Here is a 22100-nt window from a genome sequence, read left to right on the forward strand (position 1 = left end):
GACAGTGTCTCAAGCGGTAAGTAAATGTCATAAATATATTCCGGGAAGGAAAACAATGGGACCAGTCCCATAAACCTTGTGAGCATGACCTACCGTAAAATAATGAAAAGCTCTTCTTCTAAATTATGTTTGAAATTTCACAGAACAACAAACTCATTAACGTAGAAACACATAAACATTATTAAAGGTTTCGGTTGGTTGTAGGGGGACACTTCAAATGCTGATAGCTTAACATAGCTAAAGGTCAGAGAAGTGCCCACAAATAAATCAGTATACGTATATGCATTTGTAAAAGAATTCTATAAACAGTCTATTTGTGGTGGAACATGATCAGTGGATTATAGATCGGTATGACTACAAAACACAATGAAAATATAGAACGCAAAGAAAATAAAATACGCAATGGAAAAATTAACACAGTGGAAATAAAATAAGCAACGGAAATACTTTTTGTTTCTTTTAATTTGTTTATTATAAAAACAAACAAGGTTAAAATAATCAAATGCATACATATATGTTTGAAATGCACAAAACAATTAATTTACCAAACTGATACCAATAATTGTACTAAATGAGTGCATTTGAGAAAGTATGCATTCGTCGTATGAAATGGAAATGATCAATCATGAAATAATGTTCATTGTCAAATTATTTGATAGTATCGAACCAAAGTACACAGCGGAAATTATTTTATTTGTATGTGATTTATTTAATGAAAGAAGGTCAACAGAAGGATGTCATCATCACATGCCAATCCTAAGCGTTATCCTTAATATAGAACGTAATCATGAAGGAAAGTTCATAACTAACTTACTTAAATAAAATGCTACTTTCAACATTCAGTTTAACTTTACCTCGAGTTGTTTATTTGTGTTATTGCTGTTGATTGGCCAAGGAATTTTCTCACTATTTTATTATTTCAAAATTATATTATTCGTCCAAATTTAAAACAATACAACTCAAACATAAGTATCTGCACAGGATTTACACCTACCCTTTGATATATCGTTGTGTCCAATGTGCATAACAATTATACCTTAATACTTTATTGTCCGTTTGCTTAGGGCTTTTAATTTGAAATATTGCCCATGACATGACATGTTGCAAACGGTGAATTTTGACCAGCGGCAATAACTACTGGAAATGCTTCAAGTACAATCTCGATATACTTAATGGTTCGGACAGAAAGGCAGATAATGAAATTACAGAAAAAGGGTCCACCGTAGGCTCGAAAACATTAGAGAGTTAGGAGGTTGAAAAGGGAAAATAAGATACAAGTAAATTCCTTATATAAATAAAAGGGTACGAATGCTTAAGCAATCATACTACTGTACACAAATGTAGCGGTGCTTAAAAAACTCTACCAACAAACATACTAATGTACTATTACATTGGGTGGGAATTAATATTTTGTTTAGAAAGCCATTGACAGAAATATGCACAAATATGATACATAAAGATTGTCAATGGTTACGTAGTATATCTTCCCTAAAATAGCTGGGTGGCCCTCAAACAGGTATTGAGTTTGTAAAACGAGAATAGGTAACGAATACAACAGCGTAAAGAGCTACCTCTAATTTCTGCACATTTACTCCCCCCATCTCAATAGGCTCGAATAAATTGTTCTCTGTTGGGTTTCATCTTCTCCGGCATGTATAATCTCAATGAATATTAATAATCTGGCATTGATGAGCACTGTGTCCTCTACTTTAGCTTTTGTAGCTTGTTCTCCTCGATAACACTCCTATTTTTATCTGCCTCATACTGAATTATTTCAAAAATTATTTTTACCCTGTTTTCAAAGAGGTCATTCCGATCTCGAGTTGTTTTGAATAACTATGGTAGCATTGCTCATCTGCACCAAGAGGTGATATATTCTCTCGAACAAGGCTAAAAATGTATACAGTTTTCCTATCAGTTAGTGCTGACTGCTAATTATCCTAAATTTCTGACGACGAGGAATGGCAATACTCTATCTCAGTCGTGGATTATAATCATGTATGGTGACTCCGCCTTGTACGACGTGGTAGTGTCTGCACAACCGACTTTTCAATTGTTTGTCAAGTGGGACAAAAACCAACCGCCTGTCTGTTTTTGATGCATGCACGGCATGAACCGCTGTAGTGGTTAGGGAGTCCATATCGGATACTTGAGGTCGTGGGTTCTATCCCTGACCGACTCATAACAAAGACTTACAAAACTGGTACTAACAGCGGCCTTGATTGGCCTCAGCATTAAGAGGTTAGTGTTAGGGCTGGTCTGCCTGGTGTCAGGAAAATGTGACTGGGTGGGACATCGTGTTACATGTCTGCGGCATGGTGCCACAGTGCGAGACATCATTATAAACTGCCACATTGCAGACATCGTAGCGATATGACTGAAAAATGGTCAGCTCCACTGATCGCCGGACGTAACCACTAATCTAACGGAAGTCATTTCTGGCCTAAGAGGTGTTCTAAGTCGACTAAATTGTCTCAGCACTTCTTAGTCTCAACCCATTAACATTTGTACCACGTATGTTTTGTCGTGCCTATATCGCATGTTGGTTGCCAATCGGTTGCTACAACATCAGATGCTTCTGAGATGAAAGGAGTGTGAGTAGATTTCTACATTGTCATAACATGAGAAAATATTTCTTTCAAATCAGTTTTTGCTGGCATCATCAGCAATTTCAAGGTGAAAAAGAAGAAGAGTAGACGGTCACAAATCTAGATTCACGAGGGCATAAACGCGTTCTACCTGAAGCGAATGTCTTAATTTAAGGTGTCTTTCTATTTTTAGTTTTCTTATTTTATAGGATATGTTGAGGTAGAGTGTGAACACACTGTCCTTTTCTCCTTGTTTGATTGTCTTTCGGGTTTAGAGATTTCATTATTTGCTACGACACAAATTCCATCGTATAAACAAATAAAACGAATAAAAATACCATCTATAAATCATGGTTTTAATACAGTTTACTTTTACTTTGAGAATCGAATCTTGGTTTAGCCAATTGTATCAAAGCTATTCTGAGTTTTATTCCCAAAATTGTCGTGTTTAATGCGAATATGAATAATGCTTTGTAGTAATTACCGTGGTACCTACGTAAGACATAGTGACATTTCTGTAAGGGTGGATTCTAACAAAAAAACGATCCTGTGCATGAAATCTAACATAATATAAAGAAAATGTTTTACATCTTTGTGTAAATTCATAAGTGGCAACGTCGTGATGACTTCATATACATAAATTAGCCTAGGTGTTCGAAGCTGTTTAGCTAAGACGTGAAGTTGGGATGTTTCGCTTTGACTTTTAAACGAGGCTATATAATGAACAATACGATTAGCGATGCTATGTTCTTTACGTTCTCGAAATATATTTAGAACAATGTAAATAATACTGTAATTGGCATTACTCTGCTGTCGATATGCTGTAAACGTTTAGATTATTTCTTCTCTTCTCCTAACATGTCATAGAAGATGACAAGATTCGCTTGACTAGAGTCAAACACGATCCAATCATCTTAGCGATACGCTTCTAATGTTTTACTTGTCCAAATAATGTAATAGCTGATTTACAATCACTGTAACAACACAGGACACCATATTGACGGTCGAACACAAACGTACAGAGGTAGAAAAGTACTGATCAGTGCCTGTTACAGAAAGAGTGTCTCTTGTACAGAGATAGTTTTTGGATTCGTGTCTATATACGCATTGGTAATAAATTTGGGAACGAGAATCAAATGCAAAAAGACAAAGTCACTACCATTCACTCGACAAGCCGTTCAAAAGGGAGGTCAGCAGAAACGATGACATTAACAAACTTTCAGCAATAGCAAGTTCTGTGAATTATTCGTAACTCACCAAAAGCAAATCTTAATGCACAACTTAAAGGGAAAAGTGTACTGTTCAAATATTAGGGTACCTGGCTGGTAATTGAGCATATTTACACACCCAAAGGTATAATGAACACACATATATGTACTTGATTTTTTTCTCATTGAGATTCATCGGATATTTACAGCAAGCGTATTAAACTGGTTGATTCTGTCGCGTGAAATCAAAGGTTCGATGGCCACAGCATCGTAATCATGGGTGATGAATCAAAATGTTGGATCCTTGTCGATCAAAGTCGTGATCACATATTACAATCACTTGACTTTCCAAGCTCTGGTAGTGTTGGGGAATTATTTAAAAAAGTCCCTTCTATGAATGACTCTGACAAAGAAATTGTCATGTCTCTTTCAGAATTAATACTGAGGTGCTATGAAATCAATGTCCATTACATTTGAATATAGTATGTGGATTTTCTGAATACCGTCCATCTGCTTAATACTATTATCTCTTCATTTTACCGCTGTTTCTATGTGGCATGCACTTGTCGTGCGTTTCCTATTAGTAGTGTAATGAACGCGAAAATTTGGCTGAATATCGACATGTTGATAAAATGAGGTTGCATGATGGGTATTTTGTTTTGTGGCATAATCTTATTACACTAAAATAACTGTACATATTGGTAATGGTAGACTTTCATTTAAGGGATATTTACCAGAAGTAACAATCAGAATTTGCCAAAACAATATAGTAAACTTTGCACATCAGATCTACAAAATTTCAAAATATCTTTTGAATGTCAGAAGGATCTAAATACTGTATTTGTTGTTGTTGTTGTGGGGTTTAACGCCATTTTTCAGCACGCGATAGGCTATACATGGCGGCCAGTATTAATGGTGGAGGAAGAACCCGGGAAAACGCCGGAAAGAACCACCGACCCACGAGAAGCTACTGGCAAGCTTTCTCACATACCCACAATACTGTATTTAATACCATTCTCATTTATATGCAAACACTGTTGGCAGTTCGTGGTGACTTTTGAAAAGTTTCGTTCTTATTCAGAAAAATATATCAAAGACATTGTCCGTAGTATCCCGTTAAATTGTGAGCAGTTATTGCAGTGAAATTATAACATTTGTCGTAACGTTCCATCCCCTCTTCTCTCAAGATGTCGTCCATCAGATCTAAAACCCACTTAACAAAATCCAGAAGGAACCACACAATAATTCCGGCAGTGAAACTATAACGCTTCTTAAATACAGTCATTGCAAGCAGAATGAACCACACACAATTGGCAATATAAATTCAAGTCTCATAAGAGAACATTAAAATTCAAAATGTATATAATTTACACGAAGATCCTCGATCTATTTCTGTTCTGTTCATTTAATAACTTGTTGTTGTTGTTCTAGGGCTTAACGCCATTTTTCAGCACAAGATAGGCTATACATGGCGGCCAGTATAACTGGTGGAGAAAGAACCCTGGAAAACCCAGGGAAGAACCACCGACCCACGAGAAGCTACTGGCAGGCTTTCCCACATGCCCACGCTAGCTGAGCCTTGGAGTCGAACTCACGCAGACAGAGGTGAGATGGCAGTGATCCGGAACGGTGAACGCTTTAGACCACTCGGCCACTCGGGGCCCCCCATTTAATAACTAATCAGATTCATTTGTATACATTCGAATATAACATGTATGATCAAACTGATTAGCTTCACCACATAATCTACATCTTTTCTTTCCGGCACAAACGAGAGACATTTAGGAACAGCTACTAATAGGTTGTCCACAAGTGCAATGCCTCGGTCAATACTTTGGAGTAACCTTTCCGTTAGTGGGATTGTTTTATGCGATGTCTCTCACCGATGTATGTTTGTTTGCAGGTAGAGCATTGAATTTTACTTGTCCTTTACCAATACATGGTGAGAACGTTGAATCCTCCTTGTCCTTTACCAATACAAGGTGGGAACGTTGAATCCTCCTTGTCCTTTACCAATACAAGGTGGGAACGTTGACTCCTCCTTATCCTTTACCAATACAAGGTGGGAACGTTAAATCCTCCTTGTCCTTTACCAATACAAGGTGGGAACGTTGAATCCTCCTTGTCCTTTACCAATACAAGGTGGGACGTTGAATCCGTTCTTGTCTGTTACCAGTGCAAGGTCGGAATACTTCAACTGCTTTTACGTATATTGCCGCTATATATATTGCTTCCGATTATTTAAATCTTAGGCACATTTGTCACAAAATAATAAACGTATCCGAAAAATGCCGTGATACTAGTAATATCAAAATAGTTTTTGATACGTTAAATATAAATGTATTTTCGGTCTGAACAATTTGGGAATCAAAATACGAGATTTCCACGAACTTGAGGGTACACATTCAACGTTTAATGAAAGGCCAGGTCATCGGTCCAATTGTGTAATAATTTCAAATACTCGTGTCATTCCCTTGCATATATTTGCTATGAACGAGTCTGAGCTACCAAGACGGTGGCGGCAAAGCTCATCTGACAGTGATCGCAGTTAACCTGAGACAGGAAAGTTGATCCACCAATACAATTTGCGATTTCTTCAAATAGATGAGTCATATGAATAGTGGCTTTCCCATCCATCATGTCATTCGATTGTTGGACGTGTTAAATATCGCAATAATTTTGTATGAGGTTAATTCTATAGATATGCTCAATTAGATCCGAACAGATTTCGGACAATAATGAGTGATAAATAAACTCAAGCTATCGTGATCTTAAGCTTGGCACTGTATATCAACTCCACTGTCTGATGTTGAAGGCTAATATATATTCTTGGCATTTGGATTAAAGACAAAAGCACAGCCCCAAGCAATATCTGTAAATGTTCACACAATGCCAATGTTTATACATATTTACTGGATTTTTTCAGTTAAAAAAGAAATTGACCATAACCTGGAAACGAATGCACATGGTTGGATGAGTTGGATGTCGGTTGAAGTATACTTTTAATAAGTTAGAATCTAAAAAGGAATGTTGGCACCTGAAGGGTAGTGAGTATCTGGAGTTTTTGAAGAAACAAGTAATTAATTCACTCCAGTATAGACGGGGAAACATATTCACCTATATATATTTACCATTTCAAAATATACTAGAGTATTTGATTTAATAAACGTGTTTATATCTAAGGATTGGACTTATTCACACTTCGCATCATAAATATAGTATAGCAAATAATTACACCTCTTCAGATTTTGACTAATACCGGGCAATGCAATATCTGGTATGAGTATAGTGAACACGTTGAAGCTTTTCAAAGAATCGGTACAATTATGACTTTAAAAAAACAGAGCTTACAGATCAGAGTCTCTCATCATAGGGACTGTACCAGTTGCTGCACAACACCGTATCATTATTCATTTCGCAGCCAGGAGCTCGCATTGAACTAGAAGTCCTACGGGTGTGTAGTATAAATAATGCTATAATAATAAACAGATGGGCACCTCTTCTCATTTTATGTAACCTATTTGAAAACTGGCACTCGTATTGCAAGCTAAACGTCACTTCGCTTAACTGTAACACAAATTCATAATATGACTAACATTCGTGTTTCTCGGCTACTAACAAAAAATAAATCAGGACTAAAAGAAGCGTCGTATACTATATGTTGTATTATTTACGGGAAACCCGTTCATTACCGGGTTCAAAAACATTCTATCCTCAAATACATATCACTTATTTTTGGATTACTTATCCAACATATAATACCACAACTATTTCATTTCAGCCTCTATAAAACAGACACTTCTAGCCCGCCAACATTTATTCTGATTGACAATTAGGCACTCATAAAGTTAGCACACCATCATTTGATTGATGCTTAGGGAGGCACAGAATTATTATATCATATTTGCAGGTATTACAATTCAATTTCTAGTAGTGCGTTGTTAATACTTTATCGCGAAAAACTCTGTTCAGAACAACATGAGAGTCACAGTATGCAGTTACAATGACGTTGTTGTTATAGGGTTTTACACCATTTTACAGCACAAGATTGGCTATACATGACACACGAGAAGCTACCGGTAAGCTTTCTGACATATCCACATTGGCCGAGCCCGAGACTGGAACCCACGCAGACAGAGGTGAGATGGCAGTGATCCATGACGGAGAGCACATTAGACCACTCGGCCACTCGGGGCCCCTCTTACAATGACGTAGAAACTGGACGATATCATACGCTCATACGATAGTCATATGTAAAATGTATTGGTTCAGTACCGTAGTTAAAATTTCAGCAGATTCTCAACTTATCGTCATTGGACCCCGAGTGGCCGATTGGTCTAAAGCGCTCTTTGTTATGGATCACTGCCATCTCACCTCTGTCTGTGTGGGTTCGAGTCTCGGATTCAGCCAATGGTGGTATGTGAGAAAGCTTACCAGTAGCTTCTCGTGGGTCGGTGGTTCTTTCCGGGGTTTTCCCGGGTTCTTCCTCTACCATTAATACTGGCCGCCATGAATAGCCTATTGTGTGCTGAAAAATGGCGTTAAACCCTACAACAACAACAACAACTTATTGTCATACATCATGGTTAATAACAAACATTAACCAAGAAAGGAATTGTTTTCCATATGATTCGCAAAATCACACACTATGTATATATTGGTACAGTCAAATGTGTTCCTCGATCCGCAGCAACTGGAAATGCAGTAAAATATATTTTAATGTAGGAAACATGAAGAAAAATTACGAATAAAATGTTTGATTAAATGTATAATATCAATACATACTAAATATCGAACACCGTGTACCAAGACATGCATCGTACCGAAAGCGCGCGGTTAATATAAAGGGTTATAATTTGCATATGGTGCATAAATTTGATGTCGGGTACTTACCAATCCCTGTGTTATCTGTGCATGTGTCTCCTCAATGACAGGTCGTTGATCTCCTGCTAAAAGATAAAGCAATTCCAACTTCAGAAATACAGCAAAGACAATGAATTAAAAATGGAGTTTTACTTAAAATCTCGACAAATTAAAAACCGCACACAGACACGTGATGACTTTCAACTTACGAATCATTAATTTTAGGACTCTGTTCATACTACTCCTTTTCTAATGTTGCCAATGTCTAACATTCCTTTTTGTATTCTACGTTATCGATCTCTTATCGATGCCGCACAGGACAAATACGTGTAAACCAGTGAAGTAATGGAGACAAAATAAACTGAATTTGTGTGAAATCTTAATCTTGAACGTACAGAGAGTAAACTACAAGAACCTGCGTCGTTATATTGTTATATGAATAATTTCCCATAGGATTTGTGCTAGAAGTTAACTTTAAACTTGAATTTGCACTATCTATTGGAGCGAACATCTTTATAAAGGCACGTGTACATTCCCATGTGATTATTACAGTGTAGCACTATACTAATGATACAGGGTTCCAATAGCTTGCGAGAGATTAGACGAGATTAATGTAAATATATTTGACTAGGTGGTACACACATATTAAATTTAGTTATTATATCTTCTGTTCCCTTGTGTTCTTGTGTTCTTAAACATAGGTTAAAGTAGGTCAGCTAAACTATGTATTATATTTTCAAACCCATATAACTATTGCATCATTCAATCATGTTCGTTCATTTTGGCATACAAAATCATCTTCGTTTATCATAAACACAAAATATTAAATCGTGTGTTCTGCTGCAGTTCGGTATTTTTCAGTTTAAATGAAAAGACATATACCACACAGAGGCAGAGCTTGGCAGCATGATGGCAGTAAGAATGACTGAAAAAGTGAAGAACAAGAAAGTATCCCAAATATTCTAAATCTCCATTTTCAGCGACAATTAACTTAGACACCGCTTTCAGCTGTGTAAAATCTCTTCTCCGATGGTAGATGCACCATTACTCCCGTTATTTATAAAATTTCATAAGTGTACGTCTATCGCTTTGTAAAAGTGAATACAATCAGTTTTCGTCATGATTTACTTTGGTCGTTATATGTATCTTGACATCACTGATGTTTTGATGGTTTCACTGACAAACTCGCTCACCTCTTGTGAATATTATATTCACGTGTTAATTATGCATTCTGTGGGATGAAAACTATTTCTCTTAAAATAGTAAAACGAATAAAATCGACGTCAGATATGCCAGTGATGAAATAGCGATATGAACCTCAAGCCACGTAGTACAGCTTATTAAACATATGTTAATACATCAGCATTGTTCAATGAAATAAATATGTTTACTGTTTTTAATCGAATCTCTAATAAGGACTCTTCAAGAGCTATTCTTAAGCATTTTTGGCCCAGTCTCTAAGGTTCGAGCAGTGATCTAGACGTCTTAATTTCCTTATATCGGCAAGGACTTGTAGCTGGTGCTATTGATTACTCCATCTCCCACCCCACTTTCAGCTCCCGTGAATTTCGTCGACAAATAAGAAAAACGTTAATTAATATGTGTGCCTAATGCTGTTTGAAGAATAAATACACTAAAATAACACGCAGATATTTTGTATATGGAGCAACTCAAGAGTGTCAACTAAACTCGCCGATTAAAGAAGACACAAAAAGCATATACATGGTATGATTTAGTTACTAGCATGTGTGATTGTATTAAATACTTGCATTCGTTTGTAAGGCTCTTAGTCACCCTGCGATTGACAGGACAGCAGTTGTTTTATATCTGAATTTACGCAATTTCCAAATTCCACTAAATATTTTCTCGATTTTTATGTTTGTCAATGTTTACTGGACTTCTCTAAAAAAATGTCTTGACAAGGTATTCGTACCCCAATCACGGTTTCCCTACCTACTTTAATAATATTGTACCTAGTAAAGTAGACGCTTCAGTATCAGCTTGACAATATCAGCACAATTTCATTCTCGGTATCATCTATAGTGCAAGCCTAACCATCCCACCTTAGTGTTTACATTATACAGCAATTAATTAAAACATATCACGTTCATCATTATTAAGGTACTGATAATTTAATTTTAGGAAATGGGGTTATGATTTTCTTTTCGAATCGAAATATTTCACCTTGTTTTATCTCAAGAAAATTGATACTTGTCAAGTTATATCATATCTATACTATTGTTTCATCTTGCCTTAGATAAAAACTATTTTTTCCGACAATTTGACATACCTATATTTGAAGAAAAGTGTTTGCCAAAATCTTGTTCTGCCTCCCTAGTGTAATAGAGGTATACCGCGGAAAGCATCGCAGCAAGTTAAAAAATACCGCGGTATATAAGGTACATAAGATGTTCGTGGTACACAGATCTGCAAATTAGGATCAGTGCATTTGTGAATCAGTCATATACATGTGGTGTTTGCCAGAAAAATCACATTGTTTCGTACAGTACCACACGTATGTGTCCAGGCATAAAGTGGTCTAGAGATTTTTGCTCTTCCTGTTGAGATCATATATATGATAGATGATACAATATTTACTATATCGGCGAAGCGTTAAGCATGGTTTCAGCAATCACGCTTTCTTTATCTTATCCTAACACTATTAGATATGGTACGCATGTACAGTTCACTTTAGTATCAACACGAGCAAGTGGTGTAGGCGTGGTGCCCTAATAAGTTTGTCTACAGTTATGATATTTTAGAATTTGTTTGCGCATAGCATTAAATAACAGTCATTCGCTGTATTTAATTTCCTCGTGGATACATAGTCACCGCCAGATAATTTGTAGAATCTCCATGGTAAATTCATGCAATTAGTGTTAATAATAATGATAATAATAATAATAATAATAATAATGATAAAATAATGAGGACTTTGTATAGCGCCTAAACTTTAGAAGCTCTAAGCGCTTTACAACATTAGACAAAACCTATAACATAAAAAAAACATATATATATATGGTTACAAAAACCGAACATCATGAAATTAAAAAACATAAACAACATGATGAAAATATTTAAGACAGGGAACATTATTAGGTCTTTAACTTTGTTCTTGCAGTCGAAATTAGTGAGTTTTAAGAGCATTCTTGAATGGGATCACTGTGTCTTTGTGTCTTAGTTCAGTGGGCAATTTATTCCAGGTTGCTGGGCCCTGGTATGCAAAATAACGTTGTCCATATGACTTCTTTTGCGTAGTGGGAAAAATGAGTATACGATTGTCAGAAGAGGAGCGTAAGTATCTTGATGGTATGTACACATGGGTGAGGTCGGATAGGTATGTTGGACTGGAGTCCATCAGTCAAACGTAGCACAAAGAACAAATTTTGTGTTTGATTCTGGATCTAATGGATAGCCAATGTAGGGTACAGATCAGCAGGGAGGTGTGCTATGACAGTGGTACTCTAAGTGTGATCCTAGCAGCTGTGGTTTGAACATTTAGAAGTTTCTAAAGTAGATATTGAGATTAACCAGACATAACTGAGTTAATATAATCCAGTCTTGAAATTACTAATGAAGATTCAAGCGTTTTAGTGGCAACAACTAAAATATATTTTCGAATGGAGCTGATGCGTCTCAGCTAAAGATATGCAGCCTTGCATATGTTCATAACATGTTGATGCAAAGTGAGAGAACTGTCAGAGTGATAATTAGATTTCGTACTGACTGTGTGAATTTAATGTTGATGTTGCTGATATTTATTGTTTGAGGTAAAGGATGTGAATAAGAAAGTATTTGTGTTGTGATCAGATTGGCCTCAGTTTTATCATCATTCATCTGCAGCTTGTTACATGTCATCCATAATTTCACAACAGAAATGCACCTCTTTACCCCTTGGATGGTAGCATCAACTTTTGTTGGGTGGCTAGATTTGTATATCTGGATATCGTCAGCGTACAATTGTTGAGACAATGGATGATGATCTTGAGAGCGGCTGCTTGTATAGAATGAAGAGAACAGGTCTAATAACAGACCCCTGAGGAACACCACAACATATATTAACTGAGCTGGAGTGTATTCCATTTGCAGACACAATTTGAACCACAGTAAGGCTGTATCATGAATGCCAAATACATGCTGGAGACGGTGCGGTAATATATCATGGTTTATTGTGTCTATTGTCTCAAATGCTGCAGACCAATCAAGGAGGGTGAGGAGTTATATTTCCGCTATCCAAAGCAGTGAGAATGTAATTAACTACTTTTAGAAGAGTAGTTTCAACACTGTGGCACGGACGATATGCAGATTGTACGTGGCTAAAAGGACCGTTCGAATTCCGATTTTTCTAAGATATTTTATATGAATGAGAGATTAGAAACTGGGCGGTAGTTCTTGAAATCGTTATGGTCGAGTGTTGGTTTTTTCAGCAGAGGCTTTACAATAGCAGTTTTGAAATATGATGTGAATTCCCGGGATGGGAGAGAAGTATTAATAACATCAATTAGTGAAGGCAATACTGGATTTAAGCACTTAAGCAGCAGTGATGTTGGAATTGGATCAAGTTCATATGACTTTGGTGCACTCTTCATCTCGATTGTACGTACTAAATCCATAAAGACAGGTTCAAATGATGCTAATGGTTGCCTCTGAAAATCTGTATCTCATCTATGTGTGAAGACGAGTCAAATTAAATTATGTTGACAGCCTTATCTCTAATGGGTTGTAGTTTGTCACGGAAGAAATCACAAACAGGTCCGGAAGGTCGACGAGAGTGAAGGTAGCTGGAAGTGGTGTACATTTGTTCCTTGACATTAGATTGTTAGTAATCTCGTAGAGCTCTTTGGAGCTGAAACTTTCCGTGATATTTGTACTGTAGTGGACTGATTTCACTGCATGGACTATGTTTGTGACGTTCTGCTTAGCGGCTTCATAGATTTGCTTATGAATAGTGAGTCTTGGGGAAAGCCAAAGTCTCTCAGCTTTACGGCGGCCTCTTTTAGCAGTGCGAAACTGGTCCCTAACACTGCTATGCCATGGAGAACATCTTTGAACTGATACTTTGCACTTGGTGGCTGGAGCATGTTTGTCGAGCAATGAACGCAGGCAGTTATCAAGTTGTTCTGCTGTAGGAGGTAGGGAAGTTGTGCATGGTTATGTTGACCCAGCCTACAAAGATGTGTAATCTATTGTAAACCGGATTACAAGTCACGATCGACATTGTACCAATAGAAACATAGTAGGTCTAAGAAACACTTTTAACAAATTATTGACTCTGTCATGGTCAGGAAATGAGAATGTATTACCTTTTGCAAGGACGTACCAAAGTAGCTGTCCTGGATGACCCTTGTTAGGTATCAAATCCATTCGATTATTAGTCCAATGCTCTACAACTGATATAAATTTAAGTGCATTCGAGGACTTTATAGAGATCACATACATTAAATTATCATGATAATTATGTTATTACGTGATAAGCATGTTTTATATTCCACACTGTGCTACAAAAGTTAATGATTCAACTACAAATGCACATATTTAAAAACACTTTGTTTATATAGAATATCATTAGCTAATATTAATAGATTTAACCCTTTCATTACAGGCTGAAATAATTACCTGATGAAACACATATGCGATGACGCAGGACATTGCACCATTGTGAGTACATGGGACAGGTAATTTATATTCGTTTCCAGCATATACTAGCTGTTACAAATATTTTAAAATATATCACGATGAAGGACTTAATCACAGAAGCATATACTGATAATCATATATATATATATACATACATACATACATATATATATATATATATATATATATATATATATATATATATATATATATATATATATATATATATATATATATCTTTCAGTTATTCTAAAGATTCGTAGTGATTTTTAATAATGCAGATTTTTGTTCTAGTGAAGACAGAGACAAGTATTTGCTTTTAAAACATCTGTGCTTCAACTCGAAAATTGTGGCCATTGTCAACGTTAAGTATTCATACATGTAAGGCTTCTTATCTATCAAGCGAGCGAAACAAACATCTGCTTCTACGTGAGTCTATCTTTGACAATACCATGCTTCCTTACTTCCATGGACTAAAAGTCAACCCTCGTCGACAAATGAATGTTTCCCAAAAGCGACAACATTACAAATAATGTATTCTAATTAACTGATGGCCACTCATCACAACCATCTAATAATATAACACTTATCTGATTTTTTTTCAAACTGTTATGATTCACCAGAAAGACTATACCTGTCGAATATAAATACCACACGTCGTATAATACAAAACCCAATCAACAAATGACTCTTAAGTAAAAATATTTAATCATGTCTACTTAAAATACCCAATAATTGCCTATCTTATGACATTATGGCTTATCCATTGCATGGAACTAGTCCATACCATCAGAAAGACTCGTCAGTTTTGTACATTATAACATCAACACCTATAAACTGGCTAATTACATGTTTTCAGAAATACGCCCCCACCACTGACTCAACGTAATCAGCAAAGAATACATAAGTTCTAGCCAAGCAATAACTGATGCATTGCACAACATGGCACGGATATGGCATAGCTATGTTTGGTCAATGAATTTGATACCAGCTTGAATCTGAAAGAACCTCAGTTTTTTTACTAACGTCATTATAATGGTTGTTAGTACGTTCAAATATAAATACTCCGCCAAACCAGCAGAAGAGTATGTGCCATTGAGACCTAAAATATACTTCATTATAGTCGGAAAGAGAGCATATAATGATTATCACGCGTAATTATGAAGAATGGTCTCAAATGGACGGCAAATATCATATGGTGTGAAAAACATCCCATTGGTGGTTACCAATGCAGTACATTTTATTTGTTCCCGCTCGATACCTTCTCATGGATACTCACTGATGGAATCACCACCCTTTAACTTGACAATTATGACATATCACTAGTTGATAAGATGGTAACACAAAACTTGGTGACAGGTCTCTATTCGCAGGAACTACTTGCAATTCCTCTCGTACAAATTTTCGGTAATGAGTTTTTGAATCCCCTTGTGTTGGTACCCTGGAGAGGATCCCAAACGGTAACTGGCTGGTTGTCAAGAAGTATCAATCAGTCCCGAAATCGTAAGCAAATTGACGAAACTTAATGGGTCAGTTGAACAACGTTGCCCACCTTCTAGCACTCCTGATGTATACAGATACCGAACAAACCCGTCTCCGAGTAGGTGCAACGTTTTCGTCCGTGAAACCCTTTTTTGAGCAATTAAACGGTCTTTTTCGAATATGATTTAACGGGTTTAATCTAATCGTACATGTGACTTCACTGTGTAGTGTTGCTGTTAATAACTGAAGACGAGCTATCCATTAGTAATATCAGGTACCTGAGAAGCTAGCACTCTGAAACCACATCAACAATTCCTACGCGTAATGATGACCGAATAACTGGTATGCAAAAATGCGATTAAATCGTTCCACAACGGTTTGGATAAGACAAATATAGATATAGCCAACACGAAATCGCAATCAATCTTTGGTAGGCAACGCACAAACACATCGGGAAATTCTTTATCAGGATCGACTTTTAACAGTCCTGGCCATGTGAATGTTTTAAAATTCGTTCGAGTGTATCAGCGACACTCTGAAAATGTGTTCGCTGTTGAAGGCTCTGCTATTTGTATTTGTCAGCAACATCGACACTGCTAAAAGCGTACTTGTATGTGTCCAATTGGCCTTGTCGCTCAAGGACACGATGGTGTGGAAGAAACAACAAATCGGCCGGACGAACCTCATTTGGTATTTGGATATTAAACAAACTGCATGGAATGTTTTGGGCACTGGTAGGTAAATTTGCCACAACGCGTGTTTCACAAACCATGTTCCAGCAAACCCTTGAATGATCTTCGCCACGCCCGCTAAAGTTTCAACAGCGTCGTTTCCTCTACAATATCAGTTTGGACTGTATAATATCTTTAATGATGTCCTGGAATTTGTATCCATTATTTGTATTAATATTATTCACTTTTAGTGAGTGGCACCAAGTGTTACCTTCGTTTCATACCTCCTTTGACTAACCAACTTGCGATTATTTTTCATCACATGTGCCGCAATCACATTTAAGTCATGGATATGATCCACGTCAGCGCGTTGATGTGCACGGATATCAGTTGATGCCTTAAACGCAGTGTCATGTCGCTAATACGCAGCATCAACACAATTCACAGGTGCTTCACCAGGCTTTGGTTGGTTGTTAAAATCGAGTAGTACATGTAGCCTTCTAGAAGGCATATAGTAATAGTATCCAGAAAAATATATTTCAGCAGGATATATACTGCACAGAGTTCCTGCTACCATTGTTAATGCAGCCGCTATGTCATAGCCGATTTTGTTAAACCGGACCCTACTTGTGACAAACGTTCGCTTTTGGTCCACTGATGGAATTGGAAGGTCTAATAAATGTCAACTGTATTGCTCCTTAAAGAGATCACTGCTCGTAAGTTACGTGATTGAACTCGGGTTGGATTTTCAGAACGTGTGTTTGGGTGAAATCGCACACAATATGAAAACATGATTGTATTGTACGTTGAATTATTCAATATTATTGCTCAACATGAAATTCTCCAATGCTTTCAGAGATTGTTCTTTTATTGTCTTCACACCTAAACTGTCGACACGTGGCTAATGAACAGAAAGGTTTCTAGTTCATAACTGAGTATGTCCTCTAATCATTGGCCTCGTAGGATCAGCAGAAATGCCGCCGTTGTTGTTGAACATGATATTACAATGGCTGAACTGGAATTGGTTGTACGTTATTGCGCCATTGACTGGTGACCAGCCGTGTTGTGATGTTTGAAAACATTTTAAAAAAGCGTTGAGTAACAAGAGTGACAATTCAATACAACCGTTCATTTCGTTTTCCGCCAGAGATGAAAAATCTACTATTAACTATTTGAATGCAACCAAACACAATCTTGTCAGTGTTCCAGTGATATGTGGACTCATTTTGCAGAAACGAATAGGCAGACTGTGAAGAAATTGAAGCAAAAAGAACATTTACGGAAAGGAGATGCATACCCCAAGCAATGATTCAATTACTATCAGAATGGCCAATACATCACGTGGTAGAAGAGAGCTCGCTCGCAAATATTTAGACCAGTCACTTTAACACCTGAATATCATGAACAACAGGAAGATGCACAGGAACAATGTAAATATCAGAAACATCCGCACATGCACAACCTTAACGCGTATCACCACATTCTAAAAGACAAAATTGAACTACAACGAGAAAGAGAACAAAAACAAATGTGAAAAATTGATTAGGCCACCTTAAGCCCAAATTGTGCTCACATAAAAATATGATGAATGGGCAAACGGTGACAGCGACAACAAAACAAAAGACCTGTTGAACATACACCAGAACAAAAATCTAAACAAGGTGAACTCCTTAGTGGAATGTGTGACCCTAAATACCTCGCTGATTGATTGGAAACCTATTTGGGATCGGTTATTGTGGGCAACAATGCTCCGAAATAATCGAGGAGGCCATATCGATTTGTCATCGACTGGTCGCCAATGACACAGTACACATAAATACATGTCGCGAGCTGATGTAAGAACTTGCTGATGATTTCAATGATGAATACGACGAAAGAAGCTTATTTACCGGTGCTGAGTTCTGAAGCGATTGACATGCTGCCTGTGCTACACGAAATATATGCTTCAATATACAACGGGTCGATTACCATCTCATCAACAAACCATAATCAAGTTACGAGAACAAATTATTTAGATTATCAGCAGACATTGTTGCCGCCTGGAATACTATTGAAATTCCTGCCGGCGAGTACGACTTGAAATGGGTCAATTAAGAAATTCGACGAATAATCACACTTGTGACTGGCAAAGACTCTAACATTTCTATACATTTCGATGAGCCCAAACTCAGTGCTCTCACTGAAATATAATTTCAAACGTATGTGGTTGGCATTGCACTGTCGTCAGTAAGATCAGTTTTAGGTTGGCCTGACAACATTTCAGATGATAAACGATTTTTACATGTGGAATATTATGATGCGTCTGAAAGAGTAAGCCTTAACTCAACAACGCATATAAATGTAACTTGTGACGCTGTCAGTGGTAATTATGAAATCAGAACTGAAAAGACAAGCGTAGGAATTGTATGTTATATAATGATAATCGGTTGACATTTTTTCGTTTTACCCTTGTGGACCAACACGGGCACCCCGTTGACCTTCCCTGTGAAGCACTGACAATACAGCTTTATACTGGATATAAACTTTACATTTAATATAATAATAACATTCGTGCGTGGGTATGTGAGACACGTGCGCGTTATTAACTCGAGACAACCTGTTACACTGCCTATTGCGGAACTGGCACTGGTGATGTTTATCGTGGATTCTTCACAAGTGCAGCAAAGGTGCTTGGGGCTCAGGCACCACGTGTTGCATCATTAGCTAAACAAGACTAAATGCGAGTCGTTGATAGTATCAAAGATTTTAGTCTCGATGGATGAAAAAACTGTGATTGGAGGAGGCTAAATCGATTCGATCTCTACTAGAACTATCACTAACTCGAGCACTATATTTATATTATCATTAATAGCGACAATACCGGCTACGGTTGGTAAAATTAGTAATCAATCCACTCATCAACGATAATATTGAAGTGGTATAATATTGAACTTCCTGCCGGCGCGTACGACTTGTTATTGGGTCAATTAAGAAATTCATTGATTGAAATCAGGCGATGGAAAGTTGATTATGGTTTATTGACGCAACAGCCATCACACAAAAGGTATTTGACTTGTTACGTGTTTAGGGTCGAATAAACAGTATGCTGTAGTCAGCACTGTGCTTATCTACAGTTCCTTGTATAAATACAAAAATGACACTCCGGTGTTGGAAATCGAACTTAAATTTGTAAGCAATGTCTTTCCAAATGTGTGTGAGCACTCCTCAAAATATTTCCAGAGAATAAAGAACTAATCCTTTTGAAACCAACTGTTCTGAAGAAAATTATAACTTAAAATCTGGTACAACAAACTAACTTGACATTATTGTAAAAAGCCCAAAAACTGAGAAATATCTCTCAAAACAAAAATTATAATGTATCATAAGACGCAGTTTCGAAATTCCCCCAACATGCGAATTCGCGGGGTGAGGGTTCACATGATCATGTTTATATCACGTACACATGATATGCCTTGATTAGACCAATGATTCTATTCCCAGAATAAAAATTTTAAAAAGTGTTTACTTCTTAACCCACATAGTCCCATCCTGACCTTGACAACAACCAATCATTTTAAAATGAAATAGAACTTTGTTTACTAATTTTGAATCCAGGTCAGAATTTAGATCAACACCTGTTGTTTATAAACTAACAGTCAATGTCAAACAATTTCATGGTAAAGTATGATCTCTAGTAAAAATATTTACATTATAAGTAAAAAAATTGAAACCAACAAATTAATTAAATTAAAAATAAACATCATTAAATAAGATCTACTTTACACCTTCCTCCATAAAAAAAATATTTATATGATAATGCATTCATTTTCTCATAGATTAATACATGCGTTCTAAGAAAAACATAACTAATACTCTTATGAATTACAAAAAGTGTATATGAAATAATACATTTCTATACACGGGAAAGTGCATCTGTCATAAAATTATCTTTTCCCTTGATGTACCTGATGTCAAGATTATGTTCCTGTAACAACAAACTCCATCATAGAAGTCTTTGATTTTTATTTTTCATCATGCCGATGAAAGTAATGGGATTGTGGTCACTAAATACAACACTCGAGGAAGGAGCTGAACTAAGGTGAACCTCAAAATGTTGTAATGCCAATATCAAAGCCAAACATTCTTTATCGATTGTTGAATAATTCCTTTGGTGCTTATTTAATTTCTTGATTCTGATGCTTTTTTTCAATTTGTAGCAATTAGAAATAACGTGTCCTTTTCTCCTGCAATAAGTACACGTAGGAAGAGACAAGGATCTTGAATCAAGCCTCTCCGAAGTTTGATTTTTAGAAGTTGTGCCATTTTTAGTTTTAGAAGGGCTTGTATTAGGCTGAAATACGTTTCTGCCAAAAACTGTCGAGTAGAAGTCGTATTTACAGAAGAAACTTTATGGGCCAAAGCATAACTGTCAGCGGCACGAGCAGCATTTTCCAAGGTTTCGATCTTATGCTTGTCATGATAGACTCTAATGTCACTATGAACACAGTTCTTTAACTCTTCAACCAAGATGAGTTGTCTAAGATGTTCGTACTCTTAACTAACCTTTCTAGAAGAGCACCACCTATCAAATGGTCGTACTTTTTGCCGTGAAAATTCGACATAGGTCTGGTCAGTTTCTTTTTTATAGTTTCTAAATTTTGCCGATAAGCTTCAGTGACTAACTTGTAACCCATCAATATATGTCCTTAACTAGATCATAGTCTGCGCTCTGCTTTAGTGACAGTGAAATGTAAATATCACGAGCTCTACCAGTGAGTACACATTGTGATAACAGAGTCTAGTACCCTCTTGGCCAATTAAAACTCTCGGCAAATTCTTTCAGAACCAAAAAAAAATTATCTGTCTACTTCTTTTTCCAAAAAGAGAGGTATTAACTTGATATTTTTTAAAACATCAAAAGCACGGGAGTGTTTTCCTTTTGCCAGCTTTAATTCTTTTACTTTAATTTGAAATTCCATTTGTCTTACTTCCATCTCTTTCTGAAAGTGTAAATGCATTTGTTCTTTCTTTTCCTCAAATTGCAACTGCATTTGTTTTTTCTTGTAACTCCGTTTGTCTTTCTCTCTCCTCATTCTCTTTTTGCAACTAAATTCGTCTTATTTCAGTCTGTCTTTCCATTTGTATATTTTCTATCTGAAACGGAACCTGTCTTATCTCTAATTCCAACTGTTCAACTGTATTTCCTTTTCAAAATCTCCAACCACTTCTGGGTAAATTTAAAAGAAAAGTTTCTACTTTCGATGATATTTTAGTAAAGTCTTGTCGATCTTACCAAAGATTTCAAAAACTAAAGGAATTCAGATTTCAAAAAACACAGTTTTGTGAAATATTTTAACCAAAATTCAAATATCCAAGGACGAGCGTCCAATTTCTATTCACGTACTAGGTTCCAATAAACAGTAGCACAAAAAGAGTGAAAACAACATGCCTTTTAAAATTTAACAAATAATTTATGTTCCTGGAAAATTCTGTAAAAAATGAAAAAAGGAAAACTTACTGTTTCAAGAATCAAATCCAAAAATAATCTAAGAATAATCCACTAATTAAATTGCAAACGTCCTAGCAATAAACGCTCTAATATTTTCAAGTTCGAATCCCAATGGAAAATCCAAGATGGATGACGTTGACGTAATGTTGTAGTCAGTACTGTG

At 36.5% G+C, this 22100-nt stretch overlaps 1 protein-coding gene across 1 annotated transcript in view; it reads right to left on the bottom strand.

The window, feature by feature from the left end:
* LOC149780354 (uncharacterized) overlaps positions 1 to 22100 on the bottom strand; it is a 114562-nt gene that overhangs the window by 64114 nt on the left and 28348 nt on the right. Inside the window, exon 4 of the mRNA XM_089937248.1 lies at positions 8690 to 8745. Coding sequence (XP_089793374.1) covers positions 8690 to 8745 — 56 coding nt within the window. The remainder of the gene's footprint in view (positions 1 to 8689; positions 8746 to 22100) is intronic.

The sequence above is a fragment of the Sinohyriopsis cumingii genome, chromosome 16 (assembly GCF_028554795.1).
Source record: "Sinohyriopsis cumingii isolate HCF-2022 chromosome 16, ASM2855479v2, whole genome shotgun sequence".
NCBI lineage: Eukaryota > Metazoa > Mollusca > Bivalvia > Unionida > Unionidae > Sinohyriopsis > Sinohyriopsis cumingii.